This window comes from Lissotriton vulgaris, chromosome 8 (genome assembly GCF_964263255.1).
Source record: "Lissotriton vulgaris chromosome 8, aLisVul1.2, whole genome shotgun sequence".
Lineage (NCBI taxonomy): Eukaryota > Metazoa > Chordata > Amphibia > Caudata > Salamandridae > Lissotriton > Lissotriton vulgaris.
This window is the reverse complement of record NC_141696.1, coordinates 689,049,518-689,064,298: the sequence shown is the minus strand read 5'-3', so window position 1 is coordinate 689,064,298 and position 14,781 is coordinate 689,049,518. Positions and strand designations below refer to the sequence as shown.

Here is a 14,781-nt window from a genome sequence, read left to right as displayed (position 1 = left end):
GAAAGGTGTACTCCTGTTTTTGTCACCGACTCTGATCTTAACAGACCCAACTGAACACTCCATCTTCCCTTCTACAGGGGTATCTAAAAAATATATGCTATTTTTTTATCATTATCCTATGATCACATCACGGTCGAGTGAGGTTGAAAATCGTCATGAGCTTTATATACAGATAGGGTCAGATTTCACTTGTACAAAACCAGAGAAATTCATAACTTGCGCCCGCGCAATGCACTGCTTATGACTTCACATATTACATCACTCATAACATGGTCAGTGTCATCACTGATGACATCACTAATCACATCTCAAATGACATCACTGATGACACCATCCAGTGAGTGTAAGTATTTTGTAAGAGTTTATGATTGCTAAACGTATATACTAAGCTACTACAAAACTTAAAGTAGGATACTAGGTGTACTACTAATCAGTGATACTACTTTTAATATATATATCATGTGAGTGGCTGTGTGACTGTATGTATCCTTGTGCTTATTGGTGTATGAGTGGCTATATGGGTGTATAAAGGGTTGTGTAAGCAGCTGTGTGAATCAGTGAGATGCTGTGTTGGTGGCTGTATTAGTGAGTGGGTGTTTCAGTGGATATATGGGTCAGTGAGTGATGGTGTAAGTGGCTCTGTCAGCGGCTAAGTGGGTGTTTATTGACTGTATGGGTGGGTGAGTAGGAGTCTGAATGGCTGCACGAGTAAGTGACTGGGTTTGTTTGTGGCTGCGTAGATGAGTGAGTGGCTCTTCGAATTGGTGTTTTGATCTGTGACTTTGTGTGTGAGTGACTGTATCGGACAGTGAGTGTCTGTGGGAATGGCCTACACAGGGGCTAAACATTACAGAAGCATGCATTTACTTCATCGAACTAACACATTTGAGAGAGGTATGAGGGTGAGTAGCTATGGATGCCTTTGTAACTGAGACAGACTCTTTTGCAAATGATGGAGATGTGAGGAAGTGGATTCTGATCCCCGTAAACCCTCCTGATTTTGCAATCTCAGCTGTGATTGAGGTTCCCAAATGGAACAGTAAGAGGCCCTGCACTGGATACATGGAAAAACTTGTGCAAACATCTGCACACGTGTTGGCTGAGTGACAAACACTGTTTTCTGACTCAGCCTTGTATCTTCAATAGAGCTACACACCGGTAGCTCTATTGCAGACAGGACCTAAGTATACATTTTTCTGGCCTGCGGAGTCTTAATGATTTTGAGTGAACATCTAAAAACAAACGGCTCCTTTCCTTTTAACTAAAGTAAGTCTGTAGTGCTTGACAATAGGTTCACTTATATGATTTCCATATCAAAAATATAGTGTGGTCAAAATAATGAGACAGTAACTGCAAATAGATTAGTATAGACTTACTATTCTCACCTCTATAGCTACGTACCTCGAACATTTATATTACCAAGGTACACAATGTTGAGTTAAGTATAGGAAAACCTTGCTTAGACAGACACTTACCATCACAATATTTTGGTCCTTGATATTTTGGACACAATATATTGTTCAAACGCCTCACTATATTTCTACGTCAGGTGTAAACCACACACAGTATTGAATTGCATTGGCTCAACATAGAAATGAATGCATAGTGATTAATGCAACATTTTCTATTTTTAAAACTGTCCTACCAGCAAATATTTGGGCTCCTTCATGCCTTCTGGATTTTGCAATATTTCCCTGTTCCAGGCATAACAAGATTAGGGTTTTTGTTTCAAACAACCCTATTGGGATAAGTTAATTATCCTGTTAAAAGGATGGTAGTTCAAAAGCTTCCCCCAGACAATAAGCCCATTTATGTGGTATTAGATGCCTTCCAATAAAGGCAGGGGAGACATTGCCGAATGTGAAGAACTGACATTCTCTGACATGCGTGTGCATGCCTTTCTCACAGGGAAAAATGGGGGAACAGGTAGACCTCTGGAACCAGTGAAACTAGAGATGCCCTTGAAAGCAGGCTGGCCCAGCTCCTTGCATAGCATCGGGCGATTTTTAAAAATGGCAGTCAAAGTTTGGGTGTGAAAGGCCTTTTCCCTTTCCTGTGCTCTTCCTGTAACTGACACTGCTAAAACGTGTTCCTTCTTTCCCAGGATTCAAAGGGACAATGGACAAAAAGCTCTAGCGCACATCTCAAAAGAAGCACATTTTGCAGGTTTTCAAACAGTGGAAGTCACGCTTATGACATGGAGTGTAACTAAGTAATAATGAGAGCAATCAATAGATGTTCATAACACATGATACTTTTACTGCGACACAGCTAGAAACACCTTCAGAATACATAATTAATGTTAACCCTTAAACTAAAAACAAGGGAATAACAATTCAGATTTGCAATTATTCCATATGCTGGACCCTTCAAAGTCATCCACAGAAACGGGAACGTCCTTGACTTGTTGCAAGAGCAAGAATAGTTAAGACACAGCTTCCATCAAAGTGGTGAAGAAATTACATTTCGTTTCATCACAGCGGAACAGAACAGATCCTATTTTGACTATTTTTGGTCAATGGAAAAGACCATCATCAGGCTTTTTAACACCTTAGCTGCTATGGAACGTCCAGCTCCAGTGCTGAACGTTCCATTGCGCAGGTGCAGTTGGAAAGTCCAACGGCCGACAGCAGCACTCCCGAGGTAGTGGTGCCATTGGAATAGGCGCAGCACTTAAGGTGTTAAATGTGAAGAATAAAACAGTATATATTTTTGTAATTTCAAAAGTGCATGTCAGCATAGGCTGTCTGAGGCCCAGGTATATCAACTCGAAGCCCGCTTAAGCTAACTTCAACACATGCATATGAACATTCATTTAGATTAATAAATCTGCTCTACCTATCCCCCGCTGATGATTTTTTAAATCATCACAAACCACACTTCACTACTCTACAGTAACTCATTCATCGTTTTTTGTTTTTCATCTTCGGTTTCTCCAGTCCTTTCAATTTTTCATATAATTTTGTTTTTATGTCATCAATCTTTATTTTTTCTCTCTTCCTTTTTCTCATCTTCTTTCCACTATCACATTTCAAGCCTATAACTTCCAAAGTTGATTACGTTGTGAGACAATTTTCTTATTTGAAGCATGCACAGCCAAATAATGCAGACTCACTAAAATGTCTATTAGGACTAAAAATGAAAACCTATTTTTAGAGCCAAGCAACATTTGTTACAAGTAGCCATCTTCTTTCTATAAAAACGAAATTCTTGAAAAAAAGGCTAAATCTCAAAGGTGCAAACATTTTTACAAATAAATTCTTCAAAATGTTAGAAATTCTGATGTAAGTATGTTTCGTTCTCAAAGATGATCAATATAAGGAGATATGGGCATGTAATTCAACAGTTCAGTTCATAAAGCTCAACACAGACATATAACTACCTTCAACAGAATACTCAAGACACAAAAACAATCTTTTTGGAAGTGGACATCAACTATTAAAATAAGGAAAACATTTAATTCAGTTTCAAATCTAAGAGAGTTATGCAGACACATTACGAAAATTCTAAAAACTCAAAAATCTTCCTCTCAGAAATTTAACAATTCAGTTTTATTACTCTATCAGGTTATTATTCATTGTAGATCAATATCATCCTTCAATTCATGTCTAATTATGAAGATGTCTCCAACAGAAATTGATAGTCTCTCAGATTAGTGTCTCTTTCTTGTGGGTCAATTTTTTGTCAAATATGCTCATTTATGTGCTGAGTACTTTCTGTTTGGCACTCATACTTTTGGCAATCGTCTCTCAGGCTTTTCCGAATATTCCTCATTACCGTTTGCTATGCTCGTCTTCCTTCTCTAACACCTTCAGACAGATCAGCTTATATCAAGTTTCCATTTTCGTTAATTTTTCTAATAAAATTACACTCCACACCAGTCAATTTACATACACTTTCTTGTTAGGAGTGTTGAATGTTTGGTGTAGAATAATGGGTATATGATTTATTGTAATAGAAGCCAAATTAATTCCAGACAACTAATGAAATTGCAATTCCTAGTCCAGCTTAAGCTCCACCAATAGACCCTGTTCCAAAAGAATTGACAAAAAACCACTGTATGGTACTGCATAGCTTAAGGGCAGTTGTAAATATGTAATCCCCTCTGTTACAGAAGACAGTAAGTGGGTACAAACATAGCAATTTGTTACATCCATGATATTCTTATATTCAGTAAATAGAAGAACATAAGTATTTTCCTTGATCTTTGCCACATATCTATCTCTATGATCTAAAAGGCATTCAAACAGTGAAAGTGACTCTCATGACATGCTGTGAAATGAAGTAGTAATTACAATAACCAATAGGATTTCATAAAAATAAGATACAAAAAAACTGTGACGCATAAAACATGATTTGTTTCTGTAACTTTGATAGTGCATGTCAGTACAGGCAGCCTGAGGACCAGGCATATTACCTCAAGTACTGGTTATGCTAACTTAAACACACACAAATTATTATTATTTTAATTAATAAATCTGCTCTAACAACTCTATGCAAGAGACATGCTGATTGGGTGTCATGCTGTTTGGGCCTTGCTTGTTTTTTTTCACTAACTTATTTTTCGGGCAGTTCTTTCATATGTGACATCTTGGGGTGAAATGGAAGCAACCTGGCGTTGTTCTGTTAGAATGAAGGCATTGGTATGCAGTGCAGCAGCAGTCTTTATTATTGTTAGAGTAGAGAGTAGGAGAAGGTGTTTGCCCAATTTCAGGACAGAGATAGAGTAGGTGCTCACCTGCAGGCAGGCACAGGTGAAGGCCTTTATTTCGTCATTTTTAACAGTGCACAGCAGTAGATGTTAACCTAAAAAGTGATTAATGATTTTGATGTTTGTGCCAGAAACAAAACACAGAAGAAAACAGTGTTTGGCCCAGAACAGAGGACAGTGCAGACTGGGTTCAGTGTAGCTATGGAGTGCAAGGCAACAGGGCTCCGCCATTAAAATAGTCTTCTAAAGGGCTGGAGGGCAAACACAGATGACCTGTTGCTCACCTATACTGTATCACCAATGCTCAAAACTTTGCAGATGTGCCTAAATATGTGTGTGAGGGAAGGTTGTGTTACCTGGATCAAGCCTGCATCTACTTAAGCAGGGTTAAGACAAATTCCTTGCTACTGAAGCACTGAACTTTAGCTGACCTTAAGCGTGGATGTGGTAGTGCTGCACAACTTCCAAAGACAACTTTGCTGTCCACCAATTTCATAAGTAGACTGCGCATTTGCCAGCCCCAGTATTTGGATAGTGCATTGAACTACCTCCATGCCTCGAATCAACTAAGACCATTATATCATAAACTGGGACAGTTGGGGATAGGGTTGTGGTTCTTAAATATTTCTCAAAAACTAAGATATTTACTCCCATAAGTTTCCTCCTACATGTGTAGTACATTTACTGCTATTTTGGAGTCAAGGTGCAACTGTCACGTTTTTCTAATGAGTACTCTGGGATTTCCTTTTGTTTGCGAACTCCGTTTTCACATATATGTAAAAAAGGGCAACCCATTGTCCCTTGAGGCATCTGGGTCAAGATACTTATCACAATCAAGTATTTTCCAGAGTTGCTCTCTCTCTCTTTAATATGTTAACTATTTACAACTATAAATTATTATGGAATGATAAGATTGCTGCCACAATTATTCCATCCACTCTAATTCAACAATAGATAGGTGTTGCCCAGGAGATATACACTCAATGAACAACAGAGAGTTAGCTCCTAATCAGTTAGGCTGAGCATTAAACATAATAAACCGAAGAAAATGCCAAAACTGATGTGTACATTAAACATACAATTTTGTTCATAAGCTAGAAAAACTCATTCCAACCTACGATATTGCTAATAAATAGCGTTTTATTCAATCAATTCAGAGAAAATTATTTCAAAGGAATTAATGCATTTTGTACAGTACTACACCATTATATTATACAACACTCATTCAACTAGTCTTTCATATCACACACATACAAAATCAGACATCCATATGTACATAACTTAAAGAATTATCAAAAAGGGGGAAAGAAAAGAATTCAGAGAGAAAGAAACAAAGGCTGCTCAACTGATACTCATCTGTAATATACCATCTATCTATACATATATACACAACACGGGATTACTCGTGAACAACTTAAATAGTATCACACATTGTATATACAGGTTGAAGCATTCGAGTTCTCATTTGTTTAAGTTTTTCACTTTTTGAGAGAGCAGCACTTTGCAGAGGGCCTACGCGTTTCGAGTCCTGTACAATGAGAGGACTCTCATCAGGGCCGGGAGGGGTTATCTAGAAAGAAAAATATCTCTGTGTCAGGTTTATACTCGAGACCTTTATAAGAAACCTTTTAGCATCAAGACCGATTCTCTCGCACAGCTTACCCTACTGGTCTGCTAGGCCACTTGACAGATGTAGAGAGCTGGGATGCGGTAGGTAGCGCTCACTGGAGGAGAGGGCGTAGTCACACTAAGGATTTAAGGGCAGCAATTAGCCTGCAGTGTTGAGGCTAGGCGAAAACACATAGACAAAAGCAGGGGAGGACCAGTTCTTACCTTGCTTGATCGGGGACTAAATGGTTGTCCGCTATCAAGGTTAGAACGGGGAGACGGACGAGGTCGGGGGTGCCTGTGGGTAAAGACAAGTGGCGAAGCATAAGGGATTGAAAAACCCTGGTGGACAGGTACCCTAGATCTATAAACACAGGGTCCTACCTGTTCGAAGTAGGCTTTTGATTTGGAAATCAGACGTCCTACACGAGTTTGGGCGGATGCTGAGAGGTATTCTTTCGACTCCTGCAATAGAGTCACAAAGTGTAAGTCACCACGGGGCCCTCGGGACGGGATGACACAAGCTTAGAAATGCTCCGCGTTTGAAATGAAATAACAACGCACCTAAGGGACGGAGTCTCCTCGTTTCGGTCGGCGTCTCCGGAGCGCTGATCCTTCGCGCATGCGCTGTGGATAGCGTGAACGGTGTGTGGTCACCTAATATAGCAGAATCCACATAGGACGCTACTCTCTGGCGCATGGGCGCTGAGAAAGGTTGCAGTGTTGCTGTACCTGCGCATGGATCCTGCAGTCTACAGACAGTGTGCCCCATGGGATGCTACTCTCTGGCGCGTGGGCGCTGAGAAGGGTTACAGTGTAGCAATACCTGCGCATGAATCCTGCTGTCTACAGACAGTGTACCGGTTAAACACCAGGTACTGGTATGGGTTCATCCTACAGACACAATATAGTGACGGACTGGGGGGCCAGTAGAAAGGCAGAAGGCACTTCAAAGTTTATAAATCTCTGATAGTTCATTGAGGCCAGTGACGGCCGTGTTGAACTTCACAATTAGGAGCGCCTCCCTTTTGGAGAGTCTGGCATCCCAGTCTCCTCCTCTAGGGTCGCGCTCCACCTTGGAGATTATGGTCCATTGAAGGTCTTTAATTTGATGGCCCAGTCTGTTCCAATGGTTTACCAGTGGAGCTGTTTCAACACGATTTTTTATTCTGGATTTATGTTGGGAAATCCTTTGTCTTGCCTCTTGATTAGTTTTCCCGATGTACAGGAGTCCACAGGGACAAACGATTCCATACACCACATATTTCGATTTACAGTTACTGTGGGCGTCATGTTTCCATGAGATGCCTCTGTGCTGGAACAGAGCTCCCTCTATCGTGGACTCGCAACATACACAGGTGCCACATTTGTGGTGTCCTGTGATCGGATTTAGTCCCATCATTTGTCTGATGGTCGGAGGTGTTTGTCTGGGGGTGGCTGCTCTTACTACAAAATTGGCAATGCTCTTGTCTTTTTTGAACGCAAAAAGGGGGGGTTCCTTTAAGCATTCTTCAAGGTTTTTCACGAGGTGCCAGTTTTGATTTATCACTTTCTTTAGCTGATTGGCATTGGGACAGAACGTTGTCACGCACACCTGGCGTTTCAGCTGAGGCTTGATACGTCTTTCCAGGAGGGACTCCCTTGGAGTCCACCGTGCCCTTTTCATGCAGTTTGAAACCAATTTCCTAGGGTATCCACGATCACATAACTTTGTAACTAGATTGTTCGCATGATGTTTGTAGTCCTCATTCAGGGCACAGTTCCTTCGGATACGAAGGAATTGCCCCAGTGGTAGGTTCTCTCGCAGACTCCTTGGGTGGTTGCTTGAGAAAAGAAGGGCTTTATTCCTATCTGTTGGCTTCACGAAGAGCGATGTGGATAACTTTCCTTCATTAGGGAAGACTTCCACATCCAAGAAGGATATTTTTTCTTTCGATGAGGATATGCTGAATTTTATATCCCCTGTCCGTGCGTTCAACCAGTTATAAAAGCTTTCCAGTTCGTCCTCAGTGCCCTTCCACACCATAAAAACATCGTCAATGAAGCGTAGCCATGCTCCAATGAGATCTTTGAAGGGGTTATTGTTGTAAACGAAAGTGTCCTCATAGAGAGCCATAAAAAGAACAGCCAATTCAGGGGCGAAGGGACACCCCATCGCTACTCCTTTGATCTGAAAATAAAAATCGCTCCCAAAACAAAAATAATTCTTTTTTAGGGCAAAGGATGCCAGATCAATCAAGAATTTGGTTGGTACCTGTACTGGTCGAGTTCTTAGCTCCAGGAAATGTGTAAGGACTGCTATGGCTTCATCCTGCGGAATCTGGGTGTAAAGGGCATTGACATCCAAGGTGACCAGTATGTCCCTGCCCTTACAGAATTCTATAGGCTCAAGTTTATTGATAAAGTCCGTCGTGTCCTGTAGATATGATTTTACTAGGCTCATGAATTCTTTCAAGAACACATCGACATATTTGGCGATGGGCTCGAGTAGTGAATCACAGCCTGCTACAATTGGTCTTCCGGGGGGTTTGTTTGCATCTTTATGTACCTTTGGCAGGATATAAAATAAAGGTGTCTTGGGATGTTTTTTCTGTAAGAATTCCAGTTCTTTAGGGCCTACAAACCCTTGATCGAAGCCATCTCTAATGATCGAGAACAACTGGTTCTGTAATTCAGATGTGGGGTCTTTCTGGATTTTCTTATAGCATTCCTGATCATTTAATTGCCTCAGGACTTCCTCATTATAGTTGGCAGTGTCCCACACCACTATAGCTCCGCCCTTATCGGCTTGCTTTATGGTGATGGTGGCATCATTCCTTAGGTCTGCGAGAGCTTTCTTTTCTTCTAGTGAGGTATTAAATTTGACAAATGTTTTCTGTGATTCCATGGCCGAAATAGCTGACAATACAGTTTTCTCAAAAACTAGTATCTCCTTTGGAATTTTATGCCCAGGCGGGCAAAAAGTGGATTTATTCCGGAGCCCTGTAACTTCAGGGGTGGCAGCACTGGGGTTATCCGCAAAAAAAGTTGCTAGTCTTAATTTGCGGCAAAACTCGATAAACTCAGTTTTCATTCGAGTAAAGTCGGTCCGTTTAGATGGTACAAAAGAGAGTCCCTTGGAAAGGACACTCTCTTCTGCAACAGTAAGTGTTTTTGGTGAGAGGTTAAAAATGGGTGATACTACTGGTTTTGATAGTGTTGACGCCTGGTTCTCATTTCCCATTGTACTTTCGCCCTCGGGCGTGTTTGGCCTCTCCCTAAAAAAGGATTTTGAGCATTGGTCTGTTGTTGCTGGTTCCGATTCCATTTTCGGTTTCTATTCGTTTGTCCACTACTGCCACTATTTCCGCTATTGTCACTTTCACCGCCTGAAGATGAAGTATCTGAGAAAGTAATAAATTGATTACGTGATCTGCCACGGTTCCCTGATAAATAACGCCTGGAATCAGGTTTGGTGTAAAAATCAGTTTGTAAAAAGGGGTAAACGTTTTCGAGGGAAAAGTTCTTTTTGTCCTTCTCGAACTGGTTGGTTTTTTGAGTCACGCTATAATCTTTGAAATCTTGTATTTCTTTAGCTACTTTAGCTACTTTGTCTATTAAGGCCTTGGCATCAACTATCGCAGGATTGCCAAGTATCTCAGACTCAAGTTGGGCTATTTGTTCAAGTTCTTGTCTAGAAATTCTTACCGCTGTTTCTACAGTGAGGACCATAAGGTCCCTACTGCATTTGGTTTCTATTTGACTGAAATCAGCTAAAGAAAGTGATAAATCAAAACTGGCACCTCGTGAAAAACCTTGAAGAATGCTTAAAGGAACCCCCCCTTTTTGCGTTCAAAAAAGACAAGAGCATTGCCAATTTTGTAGTAAGAGCAGCCACCCCCAGACAAACACCTCCGACCATCAGACAAATGATGGGACTAAATCCGATCACAGGACACCACAAATGTGGCACCTGTGTATGTTGCGAGTCCACGATAGAGGGAGCTCTGTTCCAGCACAGAGGCATCTCATGGAAACATGACGCCCACAGTAACTGTAAATCGAAATATGTGGTGTATGGAATCGTTTGTCCCTGTGGACTCCTGTACATCGGGAAAACTAATCAAGAGGCAAGACAAAGGATTTCCCAACATAAATCCAGAATAAAAAATCGTGTTGAAACAGCTCCACTGGTAAACCATTGGAACAGACTGGGCCATCAAATTAAAGACCTTCAATGGACCATAATCTCCAAGGTGGAGCGCGACCCTAGAGGAGGAGACTGGGATGCCAGACTCTCCAAAAGGGAGGCGCTCCTAATTGTGAAGTTCAACACGGCCGTCACTGGCCTCAATGAACTATCAGAGATTTATAAACTTTGAAGTGCCTTCTGCCTTTCTACTGGCCCCCCAGTCCGTCACTATATTGTGTCTGTAGGATGAACCCATACCAGTACCTGGTGTTTAACCGGTACACTGTCTGTAGACAGCAGGATTCATGCGCAGGTATTGCTACACTGTAACCCTTCTCAGCGCCCACGCGCCAGAGAGTAGCGTCCCATGGGGCACACTGTCTGTAGACTGCAGGATCCATGCGCAGGTACAGCAACACTGCAACCTTTCTCAGCGCCCATGCGCCAGAGAGTAGCGTCCTATGTGGATTCTGCTATATTAGGTGACCACACACCGTTCACGCTATCCACAGCGCATGCGCGAAGGATCAGCGCTCCGGAGACGCCGACCGAAACGAGGAGACTCCGTCCCTTAGGTGCGTTGTTATTTCATTTCAAACGCGGAGCATTTCTAAGCTTGTGTCATCCCGTCCCGAGGGCCCCGTGGTGACTTACACTTTGTGACTCTATTGCAGGAGTCGAAAGAATACCTCTCAGCATCCGCCCAAACTCGTGTAGGACGTCTGATTTCCAAATCAAAAGCCTACTTCGAACAGGTAGGACCCTGTGTTTATAGATCTAGGGTACCTGTCCACTAGGGTTTTTCAATCCCTTATGCTTCGCCACTTGTCTTTACCCACAGGCACCCCCGACCTCGTCCGTCTCCCCGTTCTAACCTTGATAGCGGACAACCATTTAGTCCCCGATCAAGCAAGGTAAGAACTGGTCCTCCCCTGCTTTTGTCTATGTGTTTTCGCCTAGCCTCAACACTGCAGGCTAATTGCTGCCCTTAAATCCTTAGTGTGACTACGCCCTCTCCTCCAGTGAGCGCTACCTACCGCATCCCAGCTCTCTACATCTGTCAAGTGGCCTAGCAGACCAGTAGGGTAAGCTGTGCGAGAGAATCGGTCTTGATGCTAAAAGGTTTCTTATAAAGGTCTCGAGTATAAACCTGACATAGAGATATTTTTCTTTCTAGATAACCCCTCCCGGCCCTGATGAGAGTCCTCTCATTGTACAGGACTCGAAACGCGTAGGCCCTCTGCAAAGTGCTGCTCTCTCAAAAAGTGAAAAACTTAAACAAATGAGAACTCGAATGCTTCAACCTGTATATACAATGTGTGATACTATTTAAGTTGTTCACGAGTAATCCCGTGTTGTGTATATATGTATAGATAGATGGTATATTACAGATGAGTATCAGTTGAGCAGCCTTTGTTTCTTTCTCTCTGAATTCTTTTCTTTCCCCCTTTTTGATAATTCTTTAAGTTATGTACATATGGATGTCTGATTTTGTATGTGTGTGATATGAAAGACTAGTTGAATGAGTGTTGTATAATATAATGGTGTAGTACTGTACAAAATGCATTAATTCCTTTGAAATAATTTTCTCTGAATTGATTGAATAAAACGCTATTTATTAGCAATATCGTAGGTTGGAATGAGTTTTTCTAGCTTATGAACAAAATTGTATGTTTAATGTACACATCAGTTTTGGCATTTTCTTCGGTTTATTACAGGAGATATACACAACACCTTTTTTTTTAATTATATTGTTACGAACAAATATTTGTTGCTTATTGTGACACAGTTACAGAAAACAAGAAGATACACAGAAAATATAGCATCCCCCAACAAGTGTTAACCACAAACTAAATAGAGGGCAAATCATTTGGGAAGTGATAGAGGTGTTTGTATCAGATAATAAAAATGAATGCTTATATTAATTTAATAGTTACAACATTGATTGCTCAAACATGTTCAAGAATTTCAGCTAATAAAAATTGCTGGACGTTTTGATGCAATGAATTACCAGGACCCTCACCATAGAACTGCGAAAATATACCCCCTTTCTGAATTATAAACTTGATTTCACAAAAGATTGTTCAGGATTGCTCAGGGTGAAGGTCAAGAAGATCAAACCCCTGGGTTAATCATTCAGCAGGGAGGTTAGGACCATTGCTTCTTCAAAGTGAATTTATGTAACTTCATATTTTTCTGTGTTTGTGCTTAATTTTCAGATAGTACAGCTCAGAAACCATGATCAAAGTTCGCCTCTTTCAGTTGCTGGCGATACCAAAGGGGATGATGGACGGAGCGTTGGAGCAAATCAAACACTCACCCCCAGTCAACTGCTCTGGGTTTAATCCATTAGCATTCTTTAGCTCACTCAACCACCCCAGTTCAGGGACTGTTCCCATGAGGCACAGGGTCAGACTGATTTGCATATGGCCAAGTCTGAACTGGGGTGGTGGAGTGAGCTAAAGAATGATGATGGATTAAACCCAGATCAGTTGACTGGGGGTGAGTGTTTGATTTGCTCCAACACTCTGTCCATCATCCCTTTTGGTATTGCTTTGTTCGCCCTAAGTTGGCAGGGTATGCCCAGACGTGGGCCCCTTGCTCACTTTGCCACGGGATTCAAGCTAGCCTGGCTGATGGCGGCTGATTAGCCAGAAACCGGTCCGAGGATGCTTGTTTCCGGGCCAGGGAAGACAAGGCTTGGAAGTTCATGCTGGACCGTTCCCATGAGGCACAGGGTCAAACTGATTTGCATATGACCATGTCTGAACTGGGTTGGGTTGGTTGCGTGAGCTAAAGAATGATGATGAATTGAACCCAGATCAGTTGACTGGGAGTGAATGAGTGTCGCTCCGTCCATCAACCCCTTTGGTATGTTTCACTTGCTGAGCTATGCTGTCTAAAAATAAAGGACCATGAGAAATACCCATCCTACAGGTGCATAAAACAGGTGATCAGCTCTGCGCCACAACAGCCCATTAAGATAGGGCCCTATGTGTCGTGATGAGAAATCCAACATATGCCTGAAAATGCATGAATTTGGTACGTTTACAAGGACACTTACGAGGGTTTTTGTGAATCCCCAAAAATGCGTAAGTCAATGCAAGTCGTATGCGTAAATCAATGGTGCACATTTTTTATGGGAATGAGACCTGTAACACTCCGGTATACTGAAAAGACAGAGACTTTTTCCGACTGGTAATGGTAAAGAAATATTTTAGCCAAAGTCTGTTTTTGAACAAGCTTGATATCTTTTTGTAGATTATCATACCAATTAGTTCCTAATGATTGTTTGTGCTTACATATTTGACAAAGCAACTGACCATCGTCCCATAGGTTACAGCATGTTCCTCTAATCTCTCAGTAGTATTTTTTATTTATCATAAACGGGCACAAAGGAATCATTTTTTTAAAAGTGGTATTTCTCCTCTTGGAGACTCGTTGCTGTTTGCTGCTGTAGTTTAATTTCTGACGGAATTTAGCATACTATATTTGCCTCAAACTATCCACTCAAAACTGTATTTGGAGATACAGTAACACTTGTATAGTGAGGCAACATCTGTCGATACCAGCTTTCACAGCCTTTTCATTATCCACAAACCCCTCATCTTACAGATGTTAGGCATTTCAATTCAGCTTTTGTCTTGAAAAGCAAGACTACAGAGCGGAAGTTATTTTTGCAACAGCAAAATTATACATCTTTGTAGAAACTGATAGAAAAAACCCATCAGACAAAGCAGCTGCCCGAATAGTGTTTGAAATATCAAAAGCCCTCGAATCATCTTGAGCATTGATTTTATGTAGCATGAAGCGAAAATAAATATAAATTGCAGCTCAGAAGCGTGGGAAACCTAAACTGATATTGATGCTGTTTCCTTCTCTCTGTTTATTTGTGTTTTTCAGGTGGCTAAACAGGGTCAGCATGGCTGCTGCTGGTTTCGCGGAAAGAGAGCGGATTAAACCGGAAAGAGGTACACTGTATTATTCCTTACCACCCTCCCCGCCCCCACATCCTCATTCCTTTGAATAAAAAGTGTTTTATCCGGTCTAATTTTAGTCGGTATTTCCTCTTAGGACGAATACACCACTCCTACCTACCAATACTACTTGCACCAATCACCAACATGCAACCCCACATAAAGTGCTCCTTAAATATCATACCTTGTGACGGGTATTGCAGGCTTGGAGTGGGGACCCAAAGTAGCACTGGACTATATTATGAGACCCTTCCTTATTTTATTGAGTGAGCGTACCCAGAGGGCCGGACAGCTAATAGTGGACACAAGAGTGA

At 41.5% G+C, this 14,781-nt stretch overlaps 1 protein-coding gene across 2 annotated transcripts in view; it reads left to right on the top strand.

The window, feature by feature from the left end:
- CNKSR2 (connector enhancer of kinase suppressor of Ras 2) overlaps nucleotides 1-14,781 on the top strand; it is a 1,783,347-nt gene that overhangs the window by 1,479,779 nt on the left and 288,787 nt on the right. For both annotated transcript variants that reach the window (XM_086934554.1, XM_086934553.1), the window contains one exon: nucleotides 14,394-14,461. In XM_086934554.1, coding sequence (XP_086790680.1) covers nucleotides 14,394-14,461 — 68 coding nt within the window. The remainder of the gene's footprint in view (nucleotides 1-14,393; nucleotides 14,462-14,781) is intronic.